The following is a 21,763-nucleotide window of genomic DNA, read 5'->3' as shown; positions in this document are numbered from 1 at the left end:
CAAATAGTTCCAAAATTTCAATCTGGACCAAAATGGTGGATTGACCAATTGACCACCATGCCATCCATCGAGCCCTGCTAGCATGAAATCATACCAGATTAGAAATACCTCCAATGAAATATCCAACAGAAATGCTCTAATAGATTATTAAGAAAAAAGTGTAAGTAGACTTTTAAATGTTGGTGAATATTACATAGAGAACGTTCCAATGCCAGCCCTGAGAAAGAGTATATTCAGAGTAAAGAAAGAGAAGAAGAGTTGGTATAGTTTTGTGGTTTTCAGTCACTGTTGATACAAGTTTACATGAATAATTTTTATTTAAATGTGAAAAATTGAAGGCTCATCCAACAACCAGTGTTAATGAATACTATAATCCACAGATGCCACACATAAAAACATCAATTTCATATACCAACAAAATTGTTCAGTAAATAAAAATGTTTTTAAGAATTTTTTTTCTTTGCAAGAAAAACATAAACAATACAAAATACCAACACAGTAAATAAGAACAGGAGGTTAAAACCAAATGGTGAGGTCTGCTGTTTCTCACTAAAGGTCAGTGAGTATGACACAGGATAAAGAGAGTGGGCATTAGAGATAAAATAGGAAATTATAATCTTTTTTTTCTGTATTTCTATTTTTTTTTTTTTTTTACAAAATAATACCATAGAGGATTAAGTAAGGGGTCAACCACATTGGACATCAAGAGATAATCCAATAAAATGTAATACATCCATGCAATATAAATTTTTCAAATGACAGTCAAATCATCTTAAACTTGATCTTCTATTCTCAACACCTAAAACATGGTTCAACAATCTTCCCTTTTTAAATAATAGATAACACAATAAAAGAGAAAATGCTTCAAAACTGGACTTAATTTTAAGTCCAACAATAAAAGCTGCATTGTTCTTTGATCTCCAGTGCTATCCACAATGATGCAAGGTTAACCAAATTTTTCCAGCCTTCTCTTAGGAAATGTTAGAGTTTATATTGGGTCATTTCATCTGAGCTCGCTTTACAGGTTTTAGTTTTTGACGAGGTGTCGGTTCAGACGTACTGCTCTTTGGGAAAAGTGTACGCCACCACTCCCAGGGGAGGAGAAGCCAGGCCTGGTACCGAGGGGTAGCTAAAGATGGCTGTGGTGTGTGAAGGAGGAAGAGGAGGAGAGGAAGTGTTTTTTGGCGTGTTGGTGCCGCTGCTGCTGGTTGCAGTAGTCGGTTGTGAGGAGTTGTAGGGGTGTTGGGGCAGAAATGAGAGAGGAGGCTTGATGGGAGGGGAGTAGGGCTCTGGGTAGTCCTCTTTGTTGCAGGCCAGTCTGTAGCTTACATAATCTGCTGTGTTTGGAAGCTCTTCATAAAACCGCCCCGGGTGCTGTGGAGAAATGAGATACATTAAAAATGTATCAAAATTAGAAACAATACACATACTCCCTACCAGATATACTGATCGTGCACACTGTTTAGTATGTACTTAAAGGTACCCTGTAAAGTTACTGACCTCCTAGTAGTGCTAGTATGGACTGTCTCTGTTCCCTTAAAGATCAGCACTGTTCAGACGGTTTGGAACTGGCCAACACGGCAAGTTCACATTCATGCAAAGCACTCCCTGAGCAAATCCTCTGATCACACAGATTCCTCTAAAATGAAGTGATTTTAGCAAACATTTTGCAGTTATAAATGCTGTTAAGACCAAGCCTTTACATACATTCATATACATAACGAAGTACAGAGCTTCCAATATGTTCCACATAAAGAACAGTGTAACGATAATTTAAGAGTACAGTGCATTTATTCTAACATCTAAATCTGAATCAAAGCTGATCTCTTGTAAGAGTTGCATAGATTCTTGCTGCAAATGCCATGATAATAAACAAGTTCATGTACAAAATCTCCACTTAAGCCCACTGGCAACTCTTTGAACATGTGATTACAAACACAACACAAAGGTTACCTGGATATCATCTGCTGGTCTTTTCCTTAATGGCTGGGACATTTTTCTGGACGGAGAGTCATTTCTGATCACAGAGAATATAAGTTAGATGATTATGATGGTAACAGAGGATACAAAGCATGTTGGGATGTTAGAGAGCTAATGGCTGTTTACTTACGAGGAGTCGCCTTTTCTACTTCTTATTTTGAGCACCAGGACTGTGACGGTAATGCCCATAAGCACTCCGGCAGCCAGTAATAAGGCGACTACGCTGATGACATCACCCGTTGCTATCTGCGGTAGAGGCTTTTCTACAGAAAAAACACACAAACCTCAATAAAAAAATCACACAGACACATTTCTTGTTTACAGTAGTCAAGTGTAAAATCAAATGACCCCAGACTCCGGGTGAACGTACCTGTAATGCTGACCTCCACAGAGCCCGATCGTGTCCCAATGCTGTTGGTTGCATCACACACATAGGTGCCTTTCAGGTCATATGTGACCGGCCCTTTAAGGGTAAGGACGTTGTCTCGAATCTCAGCATTGCTCGGTAAGGAGCCATTACTCCTGCAAAAAATACAGAAAAGTTGTGAAACTAAGAGTCTCGTCAATCAACATAACTTTCATTTAAACATGCAGTGCCCTATACATTTGCGACCTCTACTTGCTTGTTTTGTGATCTAATCAAACACAGCAGAAGCACAATTTCCACATAAAAATGTGAACTTTTGGGGAAATTCTGGGAATTATCCCATTTCAACGAGACAGTATTGACAAAACGGAATAGACAAAAGCAAAGGAAAGCAGATGGTGTGTTGTTTGGCTGCATTTGTTGTCAGTAGAAACGAAAATTAAAGTACATATTTGCATGAAGAATGAGCAAACAAATGTTGCTGGGAAGGATGGACCACAACCTCCTTGATCCATTGTAATAAGGTGATATCACTAGGAATAGTAAATGTGAGTGAAACACAAACAAACAGAGTTATACTCACAGTCTCCACTGATACAGAGAGACAGCCGGGTTGGCATCAGCTTGGCAGCTGAGCTGGACATTCTCTCGGTTCAGGTACCAGTTTCCATCAAACCCCTCCACCGAAACGTCTGGCTCATCTGGTACAAAAACGAACACAAACAAATAACGGAAATTAGCTTGTAATAGTGTTAATATTTTACCTGTATGGTTATGAAACGTCTGGCTCATCTGGTACAAAAACGAACACAAACAAATAACGGAAATGCGCTTGTAATAGTGTTTATATTTTACCTGCATAGGTATGAGCTTGAAAAAGACTTACACTGAATATCGAGGGTAACGCTGTCAGTGAAGACCTCCTCGTTGTAGGTGGTGACGCAGGTAAGCGTCTCCTTGTGTGTTTCTCTGCTGGGCACCAAAATGTAGTCACTCTGGACAGTGAACGTACCGTCTGAGTTCCTGTACTCCCGGGTGGTCACTTCTCCCGGCACCCTTGTCTCCCATCTACTCAGATCAACGTGGAATCAGGGTCACGACACAGAGAGACACTGATGTAGGCTGACTTGTAGTTAAGTGAGAATTAAACAACTAAGGCAAAAAAGGTCAGTACACATAACGTAATAAATTTTAAAAAGGGAGGGTGAAAAGAGAGGAAACATCCGTCTTCCACTAAAGCACACACACACACACACACACACAGACACACACCTGATAGTACTGGGTGGTTTTCCATTGGCAGAGACGCAGGTGGCCACGGGAGTTTTCACATTGGATGAACGAGCAACCAGCGTCGGCGTGGACAGAGTCATCTGAGTTGTTGGGCGAACTGAGTGAGTAAAAATATACACAAACATAGAGTTAATTTAGCATTAGCATGTTTTTAAAGCATGATAATATTGCATAATGTTTAACTTATGGCAGCCTATTCAAAGGGCAGACAGGTAAAAGCTATAACTTGACTCTACAGATAATATGAACAGCAGTCACCTCATTAACATTTTGGGAATAAGCCACTCTTGTGTGCGTACATTCAGTATGCGATTTAAGTGGGGATGCCATCCTCCTTGTTAGCAAAATGACCAAGATGCATGCCCACTATGTACAATATGTCATTTTCTGCCACTAGGGGTCTTTGTACAGGTTTCTCAATTAAAACAGACTTTTTGATGACGTGCATTCAAAAGTATGGGATCATAGGAGTTGTTGTCTTCACAACCACAATTGCCGATGAAAATGTGTCTGTTTACTGACTAGTTAAGGTATTAAAGTTGTTTTCACGTTATATTTAGTAATGTCTATTAATGTTTTGTCATTCTAATGAAATAGCTGCAGTGTTTCCCACATAACTTAAATACTTAGATTCTATTTGGTGTGGTAGCTGACAAGTTAGCAAGCTAACATTAGCCAGCTAAAACCCCAATATCACAATATATTTTACATGTCGCTGTTATCTCTCCAATTTCTCTGCATTAGGGGGAAAGGGGTTTGTTGTACCCCCATTGCTGGGAGACTTAGTTCGCCAGTGGGGGTTAAGATAATGTACAAACAAACAAAATACATAACATATGTATAGTCATTGTTATACATTTTAATGCAGAACCTTCCATATTATATATTTCTCTGACTAAGGGTTTGTGCACATTAGAATCTATGGCCGTGACCATGGCTCTGAAATAGCAGTAGCCGTACTGGGCTGTGTATTTCTAAATGCATGGCGCTGTCCGTGGTGCTGAAGTAGCAGACCAATTAGCAATTGCGGCTTCCTGTCCTTCTGTCAGTTTTGTCTTGGTTCTTTTATATTCTCTTAAGTAGCTATATAGTTAGCTGGGTGGTTTTCTTAGCTTATCATAAAGATTGTGAACAAGGGGAAACTGCTGAGGTGTATGTGCCTTTACATTTAACATCTCCATCATGTGTACTGTATTTCACTTGAGGATAAGATCATCACAAATTTGCCTTACCATAGACAGTGAGGTTTACAGTGTTTTCTCGGTTGCCTGCAGGGAACGTGGTGTATTCACAGATGTAGGTGAACTCGTCAGAAAGGCGGAGCGAGGAGAAAGTGATGGTGGTGTCTTCCAGAGTCGGAGTCCGCCGCCTCACTGCTGCATTCTTGAAAGTGACACGGTCTCTGTAGGGCGGGGCCACAGACACACCCAGGGAGGGATTTGCAATTGCCACGTTCTGCTTAGTGCCATTCACCAGTTTCTGCCATGTTACCTTGATAGAGAAGGATGAATTAAAATGAAGAAGTAAATGATGAGGGAAAGTGTAAAAGACCTCTGATATGAACCCTGAAACTGTTATATTAGTTATGTAATTTTGAGTGGGCAGTGGTTTTGGCCAATTAACTTAGGCATATTGCATATTTCTGTTTTTCATTATTAATGTCCATTTTAAAAAGCAAACCACAAGTTTAGCAGCCAGTGATTTACGTTTTTGCATTATGGGATTAATTATTCTTAAGTGGTAATGCAGTTCAGATCAGGGACTTTTCTTAATTGCAATGCCTTACTGAAATGAAAATGACTTCCTTGGTGAATTTGGAAATTGTAGCCAATAATAAATAATATAGTTAGTTGGCTTACACAGGCAAAATGGCTGTAATGGTCCCTTAAAGTAATTTTGACAGAAAAACGTATTGTTTTAAAATATCTGTTTACATGTTAAAATCTAAAATTTGGGCCTTTTGTCTTGTAAGTGTACTCTAAATTAGCAAGAATCTACGGGGCATGTGAAATCTAGCCTCTAATTTTCTTTCTGTGACATGTCTAGTGTTTTATAATGTGGTCTCCTTTCACAGAGACTGGCTGATAAGATTTTGTAGATAAGCAGAACATGTTTACATGCACTGAAGTAAACTGGTCATTGTCGAATATTTGAATCATGATTTGAATTAATGATAATGCTGGAACCTGAATAGTTTCTTTGGCCAATCGGGGGCAAATGAAACAAGTTGTCATCACAACATTGACATACCATTAACTTTTAAGTTGATATGGCAAAAGTTGTTAGCAAACCAAGTCTCCACCTGATGAATGTAAGTTTTCACTCACTCTGTTTTTGGTCTCTACCAACTCCAAAAGTAAATATCTGTCTCTTTTGCTGCTAAATGTATCCTGGGTATGAATTATAATATTTGTATTTTATGTTTCAATCTGCATTCACGTGGGTGTAATCCACAGGTGGACAACTGTATGCTTTTACATATTATATATTATAATACCTGTGAGATCTTGACAGGCGGAGAGCTGTTGATGAACCGACAACGAAGATCCACCTTTGAGCCAACATACCCCCACTTCCCATCATCCATTTCCACAGTCTGGCCATTCTTTCCTGGATGTAAAACACAAGCGGTAAAGACATAAACACACTTTTACCCATGCACACACAAATACACACAAAAGGCCAGCATCAGACTGACATGCTCTTAGCGTTTCACTGTCAGCATCATGATGGGCTGAGCTCAGCTGTCAAAGGTAATCCATTTTAGCAGCGTGAGAGGTGAGCTGAGGTCAAAGGTTATGGATTAGAGTGAGGTATAAATAAGCCACTGACTTTTTGAACACCTCCAACAACTCCACAGCATGTAAACCGGTTCACTATGTGAGACATGTGTCTTTACTTGTGTTTGTCGGATAACTTTAAATGACGTCCTGTTTAATCAGGTCGTTTGATAAAGAATACATGTTACAGTTTGGTATTCATGATGCAAGATGAGGAACAAAGTTGGTACACTAAACAAAACAGCTCAGAACAATGGCTGCTCTCATTCTCATACACACATGGTTACACAGTATACACACACACACACACACACACACACACACAGAAATCTTTTGCTAAATATCCATCATTGTACCTCAGTCACCAGCCATCTTTGATTAAAATATCAAAAGTCTTACCATCGATATTTTTAATCATTACTAACATCTTTATGAAGAAATAATTTATTTACTTTTATAGTTAATCCATTTAAAATCCCCTCTTCCTCCTCATTAAAAGTAGGCCTGTATATAATATAAATATACTGTATATAATAAAAGATAAGTGCTTAAGAAATGGAAATGCATCCAGACATGCCAACTACTGCAAAGTTACTTATCGAATTTACTTGAATAACCTTGCCTTAAAGTTCTAAAAATGTGAATTAATTTACCATAAAGTATCTCAACAAATGTGTATTTGAATTGTAATCAGTTTCAATCACTTTGTGTGTTTCTTACCTTTATAAGGGACAAAACAACACCTTACCTCTTTTTCCAAATTTAGCTTGAAACGTTTACTTTAAAAATACAGACTCACAATAACAAAACAAAATTTTGCAACATAAAACCAACATACATTGGCTTCCTAAGGGATGATCATGTCATAGTTTTTACTTCCCAAGATTTATTTGGCTTCCTCTTTTTAAAAAGGACAATAATGTCACCCTAATAAAGGCAACAGAAAATAAAAGACACTGGGTTGCAAATATAGAGTAGGTTAATGTAAGTAATGTGTAATGTGTGTGTCACTCTATAAATTGAATTATGGAAACAGCAATTTCTGACATTACTGTAAAGCAAGTGCTACTCTAGCTGGTTACTTTTAACTTTCTCAAACATGTAATGCCACATACCAGAAATTTTACATGAACACAATGCTGAATTAGACATTTTGAATGTAACCCATACCCAGGGGGGATTTTCCTGTTTGAAGTATTGTATTTTTTTAAACATATAAACAAGGAGCCATTGTTCATGGTTCATTATGTAATCCAATATTTCCATGTTATTAATGGATGAATATTGATCGTTCCATCAGTTTTCTGGTCTAGTCTCTATCACAGAGACTAACAATCACACCAGGCTGACAGCGCTAAGGTCCTCTTGGTAACCAGGAAGTAATGCTTTAACACATTCACAGTCTTTTGGAATCCTACAGTAATATTTCTGTCAGAGCTGTGTAAGAGCTTCATTGATAGCGCATGAATTATTTATTTATAAAAACCTAAGAATAACAATTTGTTTTGTTTTACTTTGTGGGGATTTTCTAGAGGTTTGTTGAACTTAATGTGCACAGATTGAAATCAAGCAGGAGTCAGTGCTACTTTTGTTCTGACATGTTATCATATTTTTTCATGTTTTCCTATAGTTAAGTATAAACTGTAATTAAGTATTTTCCTTGTTCTCTTTTCCAACCGGACACAGCATTTGAAGTAGGCTAAAAGTTACATGCAACATTCAACATAGTTAAATGGCCCAAAACGACGTTATGTTTACGTTAAGTAACTGCCAGCTGGTGGGTTGCATTTTGGGTAATGCAGGCACCAGGTTTTCTTCTGCTGCATCAATTTTTTTCCTTTTAATTTTTAATTGTTCATCCTGAGTCCAACGATGTTATAGATGTACAATGCTAAATCGTTGGAGTACTATGATGCTCAAATTATGCATTTTGTTGTTTAATTTGGTAGACTTGTAAAAATCCCTGACAACACCATCAACTTATGTATTTCCGAATGACACACTAAAAACCTTCATCAATGAGCTGTGTGAGAACAAAAAGCCAATCAGCTCTGAAATACAGAGAAGAATCAAGGTCGTCTTACAAACAGTTGGATTCATATACTTGGACTCAAGTATTGTTACTTGAAGCTGTCCTACAGTTTTGCTCTGATAACAATAAACAGAATGCTATAAACAATATTGTTCATTCTGCGGCGTGTGAATGGCGCTCAACAATAGGTCTGCTCTGTTGCCACCTAAGACATAATGAAATGATGTTGATGATTTCACTGGTTTCATAGGATACACTGAGCTAGAAAACCAGCACCTCATTCATAACCACAATAATTCAAATTCAACTGATGGCAAACTGAATTATGAGATTTAGTTCAAATTGATTAATGGAACAAAAGATTTACAAATTCCCAGAAAAAGGGCACAGCATGTGTGTGTGCTTATGTAGTTTCCCATCACCTAAATGATGAAAACACGATTAGAATATAATGATTAGAGTGTATTAATTACCTACTTTATTAGATTTGTTTTGGCTCATCTCATAATATAAATCTGCAGAAAAAGCATTTAATATGCAAACATGTATTAGGTAAATGGTTCATTTGTGCATGTTCTATGCATGCACACACACAAAATCTTCAAAATACTGCTAAATCTCTGCACTGCTTACAATCATCAGAAATATGTCCAACATCATCACATAAAGTCAAGTACAAACCTGAGCCACATTTTTTTTATTATATTAATAAGTTTAATAGTTTTGTATTAGAGAAGGAGTTCACTGCATCTCACGTGCCCACTTTTCAAACTATTGTGTGTGTTTGTGTGGGTCATTGGGAGGGATGAAGGCCAGCAGTGGGAGTAGATTACAGCATTTAGGATATTAAAGTGCATCTGCACCATAGTCCATTTGTTGCTCTACATGAGGCTTACAATTATAAAAATGTTGTTGCAGAAGTATTTTATAGATTAGGTTCTAATAAATCTGTTTATGCAGGTTTTTAAACCTACATACCTATAACATAGACATTCAGTGGTTTAACGTTTTTCCACCAGTAATAATGTTGTCAAGATAAACATTTAAAATGTGTTTTTCTAAAATTGATCAAATGCTTCATAGAATTATCTTGTTTGTGTCTGATTCTGACTATGCCATACTACAACAATACGCTTATGGGATTCATGTTTAACTGAGGATTTTATTTAAGAGAAGAGTTGCTGTTTCAAGGATATTTCTGTGATAATTTTTGGCAGGATTGAATGATGACATCTATTAAAGGAATAATTTTCTTCCCCCACATTTTGGGAAAAACCCTGAAAAGACTGACACCACTCTCACGTCAGTAGGATATATTTGTAGTTACAGCCAGCCTATGTTAGCTTAGCTTAGCGCAAAGGCTGGAAACAGGTCGCGTGGTTCTTTCCAACATTAACAACATTTGCATATTAGCAAGAGTGGTATTAACCCCTCGGCCATCTTCTATCCTTAGTCATTGTGGAAAAACGTAAAAAAAACATGCTCAGTAAACACAGAACAGCCACAAGTCAGTTTGTAATTTCTTCTGTAATACAATTTTTTTTCATTGCTTTGGTACTATTATCACATGGTTGTACAAAACTGATAAAAAACTGTTAAATGTATCAAAATACTTTTACTTGGGTCTAAACCCTATCCTTTACACACACACACACACACACACACACACACACACACACACACATACACACACACACACACACATCCCACTGGGTGTCCCCCCGAGTTCTGTGGCTGAGCTGATTAGGGGCTTTACGTTAGGGCAGAATAGACAGACCTTTTAGACACAAACACCCCCACCCCCACCCTACTACACACACACACACACACACACACACACACACAGACACTTTCATATCTTGTTGGTCCCACATCTCTTTCACCTTCCTCGTTTCTGCTGTGTCTATTCCAGGTCCATTCACATTCTTCTATTGTTTAGACAATAGGAAATTATCTCACTAGCCCACTGACAACCATGGGAACGTAACAGAACAATAGCGATATTGTTTCATAGTTGAATGGGCAACATGCAAAAACAGCAAGAGCATCACAGTGTGGTGTTGGGCTTTTCTTTTTCATATCCTGTGTGGATATCCTCCATCATTCTCATAATGTGACGAGCCATTTGTAAGCTTTTCTTGTATTGTGTGAGAGTTTATCAGAGGGACGGTGGAAGGTTTTGCTGGAGGCTTTTTGGTAAAGGGTTTACAGATTTGGGAAAACACAAAAAAAAGGTTTGATACTTTTTTACCTTTATTTAAATAACAGAAAAGCCTCAGTGTGATGAAGAAGAGTGCTGGTCACTCTGACACAAGATTTCACCCTAGAAACAACCTAAACTAGGGGCCACAATGAAAATAAGTTTTTGGGCTTTATTGCGTCATCCCTGACGATTTACGTATTTTAATGTATGACACAGAGTACTGTTTTCATATTTTTTATATTTAAGTGGTTATATAAAATAAATCAATCAATCAAAATGGCACTAAGAACTCCAGATCTGTTACAATAATAAAGATTTTCACATTCAACTGCAAACTACATCTACATTTAGCAACATGATCTAACTAGGACTTTGTTGGGGATTGCTATGGACGAAGTACACACGGCGACACACTGGTAAAATCAAATTACGTTTAACCATGTATCCGGCTAATTCAAATAGCATAGTTTACTGTTATTTTGCGGGGTGCAAATGTTCCACTATAACAAGTTCCTTCCCCAGACAATTTTGCAGAACCACCGTCACTGCATCTGGAGCTGAAGTGGATTGTGATTGGTTAAAAGAAATGCAAACAACCAAGAGCGTTTTCTACTATTGCAGAATGTACACTGTAACACATCCCTGTTAAATTACAGTAAAGAACTAGCAGTTACATTTTCCTGCTCTTTAATGTAATTTTACAGTGTACCTACTGTAAATCTTGTCGCTTTGAAAAATGCTTAATATAAAAATGATTGCAAGAAATGGCCTTTGGCTGTATTAGCCATTTATTCAAGCCAATAAACAATCAAACACAACTCATAGTGACATTTGGGAAAGATCCATTAAAACCTTACTTAGACTTATAATGCCATATGAAAATACTGTACATTTGCTAAAAAAAAAAAACACTCAGATCAACCATTTCCTTTAATAGAACAACACATCAACAACTGACCTAGAACTGTACAATTTGACTGAACAGAACTTAACGGAAGAACATGAACATCTTGTGTGGCGATGGCTTGTCGACATGAATCCCCACACAAAGTCCAAGACGTTCTTGATGAGGGTTGCTATATGGGGAGGCACACTAGCTGCCTTTTTATGGACCAGCCTACCGTCCTCTTTGACATCACCTTCCCCTAAGTTGACTTTGTTTAACTCTCTGGGATGATTTCAAGAAAGTGCCTAAAATGTAATACCAGAGAAAGATTGTAAGATGTCAGCTTTGGTATGTTAGGGTTATTTGCACTTAATACAGAACCACATAATATTCACTAAATAAACGTTCAACAATGTTTTCTCATGAAAAGGACCTCTGTGTCTTATAATCATGAGAAAATTATATAACTTGTAGAAATTATTTTCTAAAAATGAGCAACTAAATATAATTACAACAGATGAGTTAACATTATGACATAGTTTTTGAGTTGTTTACTTCAAATTCATTTTGAACTATTAGGAGGCTGCTGTTTTAGACGCAAAGGATAACTTTGCAAGCAGTGTTTAGCAGACAGACTTTTAGGACTTTGGTCGTACTAAACTACAAATATAAAATACCAACAACAATGCTATCCTCTAACTAGCTAACAATAACTTTCCTACAAAACATTAGGGTGCGTGCTTGCAAAAAAAAACAAAAAACAGTTAATACAATGCAAATTCAATCCACAATGACAAACCAGGGTACAGCTGAATTAGATAAAAACACAATTACCTTATTAAATTACCTTTAGCAGCAGGATGGCTGACGATGTGCGATGTGTAGTATGTAAGCCAAGTGGGTGATGCGCGCCATCAACCTCTGTGCTGGCCAAGCAGAGTCACTCACAATTCTCTCATTTCTCTCTTTCTCTTCTTCTTATTTGTTGTACTTATTTGTATTAAATCTCTGGTGTAACATTATAGTTTTTGCCAATGCCAAATAATTTTAAAAGTGTTGTGGGTGGACTCAACCTGGCTACTGAACAAGAAGAAAATACTGCAGTATACCGTTAAATTGTACAACAGCTTGCTGTTAATATTTTGCTCCTCAAATGCCTTTTAAACTATATCTTCATTTTACACTATTTACATTTTTACACTTTTACACTATTCCACTGTATTTAGGAAGAACAGTCAATTACTGTAAAAAAAAAAATCCCATATTTTTACAGTAATCTTTTACAGTATCTGTGGTATAGCCAGACCTTACTCCACAGCGCTGTGGAGATAGGCCTGGCAATGCGAGATTACCAAAAAACTGACCTCATGCGACAGACGAGAAAATGAAAAAACACAGAGAGAGAAAGATTAACTGTTTAATCTTAAAGCCATCAAATCTGTGATTGATCGGGGATTACACACTGGGTTTGTGTCTTTGGCCTTGTGACTTACAATGTAGGGAAACCTGAAGCACAGTAAACTGACACACAGGCACACAATAACACACAATGCCTGGACTAAAACCTTACTGTTGCATAACTACGTGCTTCCTAAAAGTGACAGAGGTTTAACAGGTACACCACTACCTGTTAAACTGTTATTTTCCATGTTTTTTATTGTTGCTCTAAACCAATATATTGCAGTGTGAAAGTAAAGAACAGCTTTACCAACAATGAAAACTGACTCTTGGCCAAATTATGTGTGCCACTCTCAATTCTTTTGCCTGATTGAAATGGAGAAAAACACTTCTTCTCTCTTAATTTTTGGCTAAATCGATTATAAGATCTCATTATTTTTCATTGGGATCTGTGTGCACACGCATAGATACGTGTGCATGTTTGTGTGGATGTATAATCTCTGTGGCAGTGCAGGAACGTGAAGTGTGTAGTTGGCTGGTGTTCAGCAGGCAGCTCACAGGATTATGATGACTGTTGCTGCTGCGTCTGTGTTTTGGGACATGAGAGGAGAATACAAACCTAAGAGAGAGGGAGGAGATAGAGAGAAGTATAGACTATCTCAACTGATTGAGAGACAATAAACAGGAAAAAATAGTTTAAATTGGCTGAATTTGGAAAGGGAGGTGGAGAATGAAGAGACAAACAAAAGAGGAAATGAACAGAAGGTCTGAGTGCTTGTGCTGGATTATTTCTGTGGGGTAGCGTCTGTGTGTTCCAGCTGTGGACAGTGGATTATGCAAAAGTTCATGAGGATGCCTGTCTGTCATTCTTAGTCTTTTCTGTGTCTTTCTGTAATGGAAGACTGCAAACTTACATGTTAAAACATACCAGTGATTGCCTGCCACAGCACTCGCATCAACCTGCTAGGACACCCAACAGATCCTGACGGTCTCTGAGTCTGAAGTGTTCTGAGTCTGCACCAGCCAGTATAAGACACACACACTGCAGCAACAGTGAGCAGGCTAGACATCTATCATGTTGTTATACCCTTCCTGCTCCCTGTGCAGCTCTAATCCACTGCTATGTCCTTCAACCCAACAATCCCACACATGGCGTGGCCTCACACTTAGTAAAATCACATACACACATGTATGCACACCAGCAAATTACTGCTGAACTATAGCACATAGGGGGTTGCACTAACTTAGTGAAAAAAAGCAATCACAGGAGCTAAACGCACCCATATGCTGCCACAATGACTTTTGTAATTACGTAATATATATATACCATCACCCCCCTTTTATTACACAGCCACAAGTCAACTGCTAGCTACATGGCCCCAGCTTAGTCTGGTTACACAGCTGCAACTGTTACAATGAGGCAAAAGTTGGTCCATTCATTCATTAATTCATTGATTCATTCATTTATTAACACGATTTGACTTCTTTTCTGATCAGGAGTAAATAACTAAATGATAAAAGTAATATAGTTGCAGAGAATAAATCAGATTATACTGTCAGAGCTGCATATGTAAGTTCAAATGAAAATGAATTCATCTATAGCCTACAGTATATAAAGAAATGACTTAATTTTCTTAATCACAAGCAGGCACCCCTTACATTGAGTTTACAAATTGTAACTAATGGCATATAAAATAGTTGAGAAATTGAGAAACTAGTAATGTTACTGATACTTTACAGATTAGTCATAAAAACTCTGTTATGGTTGTGAAAAATCTTACAAACATCCCAACTTGGCAGCCCAAACGTTGTTCATATTAATGGCTTATAGAGCTATAAAACAATAGTAACTGTTTTATAATAATCAATTAAAACACATTAACCCTTTATCAAGAGTGACTACTGTACTAGTTTTTAATTTTACTACCTGTAGCATATACTATACTGGGTGATGATAAGTCTTTAAATGAGCACTTATATAATATGTAACACTAATGTAAAATAGACAATACACTATTAACACTGTATTAATACAAAATTATTTATAAAAATAAATGCATAAATTTAAAATGTTTTAAACGGCCAAGTTCTTAACAATACAGGATACAGAAGGTTAGGAAGCAACCATCAATTTAAAATACAACAATTAGGTTTTATAGCCTAACTGTTCGACTCCTCGCTGTGTCTGTACCTCCTGCTTTGTGTTTGGTAGGCTCCAGATTGGATACAGAGAAACCGTGTATTTTAGCAGGACCAGTCACATCACTAATATCTATTTAACAGGTGCTGAGAAAAACAGCCTACCTGGAATAACACAAGTTGTTATCAGGAATATCCAAAGTCGAGTGCTGTCCATGCCCAAACCACCGTTGCCAGCTTCTCGCTGTGGTTAAATTCCCAGGGTGCACTTGTTTTACGCCTCCTGCCTCCCGGGCTGAACACACGGCAGCGGGTTCAGCTTCAGGTTTGTCTGTCGGGGTCCAGTCAGGTTTCCATGTATGCGACAAACACACTCCTCTAATTCACAAAACAAAGATTTGTCAAACTTAATTCCGCACCCCGTGCCACTTTTTCTTTCTCCCACTATAATTCCAATTTCCCTGTGGGAGGTGGCAGAGCAGTCTCTGTCCTGCTGAGGCTTGGCGGGGATAAAGCAGCTTAACGCGTGGGCAGATTATTTCCGAGATATCCTTCCACCCCCCCCAGTCCCGACCGGCAACTCTCTGTCAGAGTGTGAGGGCTGAGCTGGGTGAGCAGACAGCCGGCCGGCCAGTGTGCTCATTTAGTTAAAAAAAATAAAAAGCCGCAGTCAGGCTGTTTTAAATCAAAAGGCTCAATGGATGCAATTAGGGGCCCAGACAGGGACGTAGCCTACACGTGGATACAGGTATTAGGCTACCTCTCAGTGGCTCTAACCCCCCCCAACCGTTTAAGGGATCTCAAAGATAACATTATGTTTACCAGCCCATGGCAGTGTATTCACATTAGGCTGAAATCAAAATAATACCATGTTGAATAAGCGTTTGTGAGAGTTTGTGTAAGACCATACTAATGGCACAAAGGTGAGATTTGTTATATAATTCACAAATTATTCATTCAAGAGCACAATTAACTAGCCTACGTAACTTTCAGTTCGTGTTGATTCTAGCAGCCACTTTGGACTAAGTGGGTAGTGTATTTACCACACCTGCTGAATAGATTTTACCTGGTTGGATACTAAAACATAGGCTTTTCAGATGTTACGCCAAAATCTGTGATCTATCACAATGTGTGTCTGTGAGATGCTGTAGTCTGCCTGCCGTAAATCATGTTGTGGAAAAATCGGACTAGGGCAATAGCATTGATAAAAAAATATAAAAATGGCGTTATTTTCACTGTTAGTCTCGTTTGCTATTACAGGTCATTTATGATCATTAGATGAAAAATTATACAGTTTTAGAAACGTTTAAAAGTTACATAAACTTTAAATAAACTTTGTATCAACTCATTTGGCAAAGGCTTGAATGTGACGGACGTTCATTAAAGTGCCCATATTGTGTTCATTTTCAGGTTCATAGCCTAGGCCTACTTGTATTTTGAGGTTGCGCCAGAATAGGTTTGCATGGTTTCATATTCAAAAAACACCATATTGTTGTTGTACCGCACATTGGTTCAGATCCTGTTTTCACCCTGTGTGTTTGGGTCTCTGTTTTAGCTACAGAGTGAGACATCTCACTTGTTTTAGCTACAGAGTGAGACATCTCACTTCTATTCAATCTCTGTTGGGATGAGATCATATCGACAAGACAACTTTTCTTAGCCCACTCTCTTGCTAGTGGCGTAGAAAGCGTGCAGATTTTGAACAGCTCACCAGGACACTGAAGGCAGAGGACATCCAGAAACCTGTATTTCATCAAACAGCTGGATAGTTTTTTTTCAAGTTTTGTATGCGTGTGGAAGCACCAGAGACACAAAATAACACCCCAAATCCCCCCAAAGTTTTTTTTCTATAAATGCGCATTTTAATATAAAAACATAATGCACATTAATGCATTTTTTTCACGACACTGGTTTCTTTCTTTTCTGACATTTTATAGACCTAACAACTAATTGATTATTTGAAGAATAATTGTAAGTTGCAGCCCTAGACACAAATTATATATATGTTTTCACTAAGACACCTCCCAGTCTCTAAAGATAACTAATTCATTAATAAAAAATTACATGCAAGATAAATGGTAAAGCTGACACTTTGGCCTTTGTAGACTAATGGACATTTAGAAAATGCTGAAATATCCAACAATGTTGCACGCAAACTGACATGCATTGAACTGCGTAAGGCAAGGCAAGGCAAGGCAACTTTATTTGTAGAGCACATTTCAGCAACAGGGCAATGCAAAGTGCTTTACACAAAATCAGTTAAAAAAAGAGTTAAAAAAATAAAAACAGATAAAACATGTGAATAAACAGTTAGAAATAAGAACATTAAGACACATAAAACACAAGAATAAAAGCTACAGTGCAGCATAAGAAATTAAACATTAAAGAAATGAACATTGTCATTTAAAGAAAGGCAACATCAAAAAGAAAGGTCTTCAGCCAAGATTTAAAAGAACTGAGAGTAGCAGCAATGGTGTATTGGTGTAAATGCAATGGTAACATCAAGTGTATAAACTATGAGAGTTGGACGTTCACATGCGCTGAAAACTACTGGTCAAGGACACATGAATGCTAGATAGTTAGGCCTGTGAGTCAGAGGATACCTCTTCAGACAAGTGAGAAATGACAGAAACTGAAACCGCAAAATGGCAGAACACACTGGGAGTAAAGGGAAGAGTCTGATGCTTTGTCTGAATGTGCCTGAAGATAAAAGAGAAAAAGATTTTATAGGCGTCACCATGGCACATCTGTCTGATAAGCTAAAGTGAAATCCAGGAATTGATTTTCCATCAAAACATGTTGCTAATGCAAAATAGTTGCATGTAGATCAACAAAATTCATATAAAATGTGGTTGTTTTATCATTGGGGGATCAGTAAAAGAAATGTTTACATGAAAAGCCACACAAAATGTCTTTATATGTATAATTTTTTTAGATTAGTTAGCTGTATTTTGTTTGCCCTATACATTGTCAAGAGGAATGGATTTCATTAATTAGGCCTTTTGTCACTTTTCACTAACATAAACCCTTGTAAATCCTTGTACATTTAAATTTAAATTTCTTTCAGACAAACTCCAAACTTTCAGTTCATGCAGCCAAAAAAATTTAGTTTACATGTTCTTCCTTTTTGTGTAGGTTTGCTTTGGGTTTACCAAGTTACTCATTACAACCAAACACATGGAAGTCAGGCTATGTTGTCCTCTAAACAAGGTACCTGTCCAGATGTGGTCCTACCCCCTGCATGGAGCATGCTGGTAACGGCACATTATGCAGTGAATAAGTATTCATTAGTTTACCTACAAATTGTTTCACTTTATTTAGACTACTTATAACTTTTTTCCACACATACGCTGTTGTAATATTTAGCTGTCTCACTCTCAAAAAATAGACCTTAATTGGATGATTTTGGTCATATCCACCAACATATAGGAACCACTAAACTTCACACAGCGTACTGTACCACTGGCACCTTGTCATGCAGGCTATGAATCTGCTTCCAAATTATTTTATGAAATTCCTATTATTGTCCTTAGGGTGGAGACACTGAGCCATTTTACATGAGTCATTTGGTATGACAGTGCTAGAAATTTCTAGGGGGTCAAAAATTCACCCTGTGGTAACATGCATTCATACTGTGCAAACAAGATGTCAGTAAAATGACATATCTCGTTATACTATCTTAAAACATATTACAAGGTGGGCAATCTTTTCACAATAGTAAGTGCAGAGTTATGTGCTTTTTAGACAGAGCATATTACAATAACCACTCTAATCTCTGTGGAAGTCATTTATAATGTATAAGAGCAGCTTTGAAAGTGGAAACGTGAGGGAGGCTACCACATAGAGAGACATGAAGGGGACATCAGGACAGAAGTAGAGCTCCGGACACGAGACAAAGGTGAGGAGAGGACCACGGGAACAAGGTCATAACAAGCTGCTGGTGAAAATGATGATGCTGACAGAGGTTTGCAGTCCTCCTGGTGTCCTCCACCAGGCACTGCAGAGGATACAGACGAATCAGCGCTCTCTGGTCCACCCTTATCCCTCCCACTCTCTCTCCACCTCCCTGTATCGCTCCCACCTCGTCTCAGAAGTGTGATGCTCTGCGGTTCTGCACGCTGAAGTCACCAGCTGTTTATCCCCCACCCGGATAAGAGCACGCCGGCAGGAGCTGCTCCATCATCCAGCCCTGAAAGGAGGTAAGACTGCTCAAAGATGTTCAGCTGCAGCTCGGGGAACAGATAAGAGCACTAGTGTCAAATCAGGGACACAAAGAATATGCTAGAACATTAGATACGCAGGGCATAATAAAAGCAACTACGTGTGTGCAGAGATGTGTAAACATTAGTCTACACCTTAACATTAAAAAATCATGTAAAATTGGATTTTGGATACTGACAAATGCAAAACCAGGTTGAATTAGAGAAATGTGAGGAAAAGTGAAATACACAGGCAATAAAACAAGAAAAATAAAATATCTGTACCTTTCATTCTGAATCATGTTCAGTCATTGGATCGAACCACGAGTGTGCTCAGATCAAGTTCTGGGGGCAACCAGATGACATTTACAACAGTTTAGATCAGAGCATCTCCACCTTGTTGGCTTGTGACCCATAAGTCATGTTTGCTAAACCCAAATATTTTGTATTTCTTGATTAATTTACCCTTAGCATCTTTTTGTTCTATTTTGGTCTCTGTACATGACCTCACCCAGAATGACCTCACAACCGTCTGGAGCGCGCAACCTGCTGGTTGAGAAGCACTGATTTAAATGGATCATAACTCAGTTTGGTGTGTCACTGCAAAACAAAAGAGTGTTTACATTTCATTTGATTTGATGCTTTGTAATAAGCTTTTTTCTTCGTTTTTTTCAAAGTTGGATGGCTTTTTCATCATGCTCAAGTCTCTGTTTGTATTTGGAGTGCTGGGAGGTAAGAATTAAGTATTGTTACTAAATATTTCTTTTCTTTTATCTTGCGACTTTTGTGAAATAGGCTTATAATAAAGTTTGCAATTAATTACACATGCACATTACACATGCGCTTATCCACTCTGTTTCTCATAATGCTCATCTTTGTTTTTCCCCAGTGTTGCTGATTCCAGCAAAATGTAATCTGATATCCGTGTGTGTTGAAGATGACAACGACCTGAGAGTAGACTGTCTGATCGAGCCCAAGCCCAACAAGATCAACAGCTATGAGTTCTCTTGGTCCTCTGGAACCAAAGAGTCCCTTATTAACACCAATGTGTCTGGTTCATCAGCAGAGGGCCAGTTCAAAGAAAAAAGCTATGTGGTGGAGCTGGAGCCTCACGGCTACAGAATGACCCTGGCCGAGTTCACAGACAAACTCCCACACAACACCACCTACATGTGCAAAATGTCTGGGGAGGTTGCCAGCATCAATGTGGAGAGAGGTAGGTGGATTGACTGTGTGTGTGTGTGTGTGTGTGTGTGTGTGTGTGTGTGTGTGTGTGTGTGTGTGTGTGTGTGTGCGCGTGTGTGTGTGTGCGTGTGTGTACGCATGTGTGTGTGCGTGCGTTCATGTGTGCGTTCATGTGTGCGTGCGTGCGTTCATGTGTGCGTTCATGTGTGTGTGCGTGCGTTCATGTGTGCGTTCATGTGTGCGTGCGTGTGGCTCTGAGGATTTTGTCAACTGTTGCATCCCACTTTTCTTTTCTTCCTCTGCAGAACAACTTGTCCCATGTTCAGCTGTGAGCATGTTTCTGATGAGCTCCTGCTCCTTGATCGTTTGTCTGCTTCTCTTCTCCTATCAAACACACAGCTAAAAAAAAGCATGCAGGATTGTGCTGGCACACCCACATCTAACCACGCAGCGTCAATAACGCCCACTTGTTGATACAGTAAGATGTCGATAGCTTGCAACTTTGTCTCGCCTTCACTTGTTTTCCTCCCAGGAGCACTAAAATAGTATTAAAATGTTTTCATAACTCTCTTTGACCAGAAAGAAGGAAGATGACTCAACAGAAATGTTTGGAGATGTGCTTTTTGCTGCAAAGGCACACATAGATACATGTGTATGTAATTTGTCATGTGAATATGACTTTGGGAACTGCAGCATTTGTTTTCAATAAAGGGATGCTATTTAGAATGAGACATTCATTTGTTGTGAATTCAGTGTTCATAATAGTGGGACAGAACTGTGACACAGATGGAAATAACAGGAGATTTCACACGACACAGCTGTGTTAAAGCTGTGTCGTGTGTCGTGCACACAAGCTCCATTGTTTTGGAGAAAAGTGTTCTTAATGTTAATGATGACAACATGATTAGAATTACAACATATGCATTTTATGTTTTAATGGAGGGTGGTAAGTGTATGGGTTAGACCTACAGCATAAAAAGTATATAAACCCCGTGGAAATGTTGAATGTCTTTTTGTTTCACAATGTTAAATCAAAGTAGATGTAATGTGTTATTATGTTATTGTTCCTATTACATAAGTTATTGTTCATGAAAATATATATACAAAGTACAAACTTTGTATAATACAAAGTGATTTGAATTAATTCCAAAAATAGAATACATAGTACTAACCTGCATATTATGAAAGTATTGACGACCTTTAATGAGACACTTAAATCATAGGCTACTGGGTGTAGCCAATTGGTTTTAATAGTCACTAATTAGATACACTGTGATCACTTGTGTTTTGGCATGGGAGAT

The 21,763-nt window shown here is 38.2% G+C and overlaps 1 protein-coding gene across 2 annotated transcripts; it reads right to left on the bottom strand.

Annotated features, from left to right (window-relative positions):
* Window positions 1-445: 445 nt before the first annotated feature.
* Window positions 446-15,679, bottom strand: nectin1a (nectin cell adhesion molecule 1a). 2 transcript variants are annotated; one of them, XM_032532840.1, is made up of 11 exons: window positions 15,244-15,679; window positions 6,138-6,250; window positions 4,873-5,131; window positions 3,620-3,737; window positions 3,234-3,415; window positions 2,931-3,048; window positions 2,351-2,502; window positions 2,111-2,243; window positions 1,954-2,017; window positions 1,501-1,639; window positions 1,119-1,374 (listed from the first exon to the last, which is right to left on the bottom strand). In XM_032532840.1, the coding sequence occupies exons 1-10, from the start codon at window positions 15,293-15,295 to the stop codon at window positions 1,544-1,546; spliced, it is 1,287 nt and encodes a 428-aa protein (XP_032388731.1). In that variant the 5' UTR covers window positions 15,296-15,679; the 3' UTR covers window positions 1,119-1,374; window positions 1,501-1,543. The 2 variants fall into 2 exon arrangements, with proteins under 2 accessions (XP_032388729.1, XP_032388731.1); XM_032532838.1 differs by lacking the exon at window positions 1,501-1,639 and having other exon boundaries at window positions 446-1,374; window positions 15,244-15,677.
* Between the last annotated feature and the right edge of the window lie 6,084 nt (window positions 15,680-21,763).

The sequence above is a fragment of the Etheostoma spectabile genome, chromosome 13 (assembly GCF_008692095.1).
Source record: "Etheostoma spectabile isolate EspeVRDwgs_2016 chromosome 13, UIUC_Espe_1.0, whole genome shotgun sequence".
In the NCBI taxonomy this organism is placed as follows: Eukaryota; Metazoa; Chordata; class Actinopteri; order Perciformes; family Percidae; genus Etheostoma; species Etheostoma spectabile.
The sequence above is the reverse complement of the archived record's forward strand: the minus strand, read 5'-3'. Positions and strand labels throughout refer to the sequence as shown.

Excerpts from the sequence above, each read along its gene's own strand:
- nectin1a (XM_032532838.1), bottom strand. The coding sequence starts at position 15,295 with ATGGACAGCACTCGACTTTGGATATTCCTGATAACAACTTGTGTTATT. Across the intron at positions 6,251-15,243 it reads AACAACTTGTGTTATTCCAG|GAAAGAATGGCCAGACTGTG; the intron begins GTAGGCTGTTTT and ends TTTTACATCCAG. Across the intron at positions 3,738-4,872 it reads TGTAAACCTCACTGTCTATG|TTCGCCCAACAACTCAGATG; the intron begins GTAAGGCAAATT and ends TTACTCACTCAG.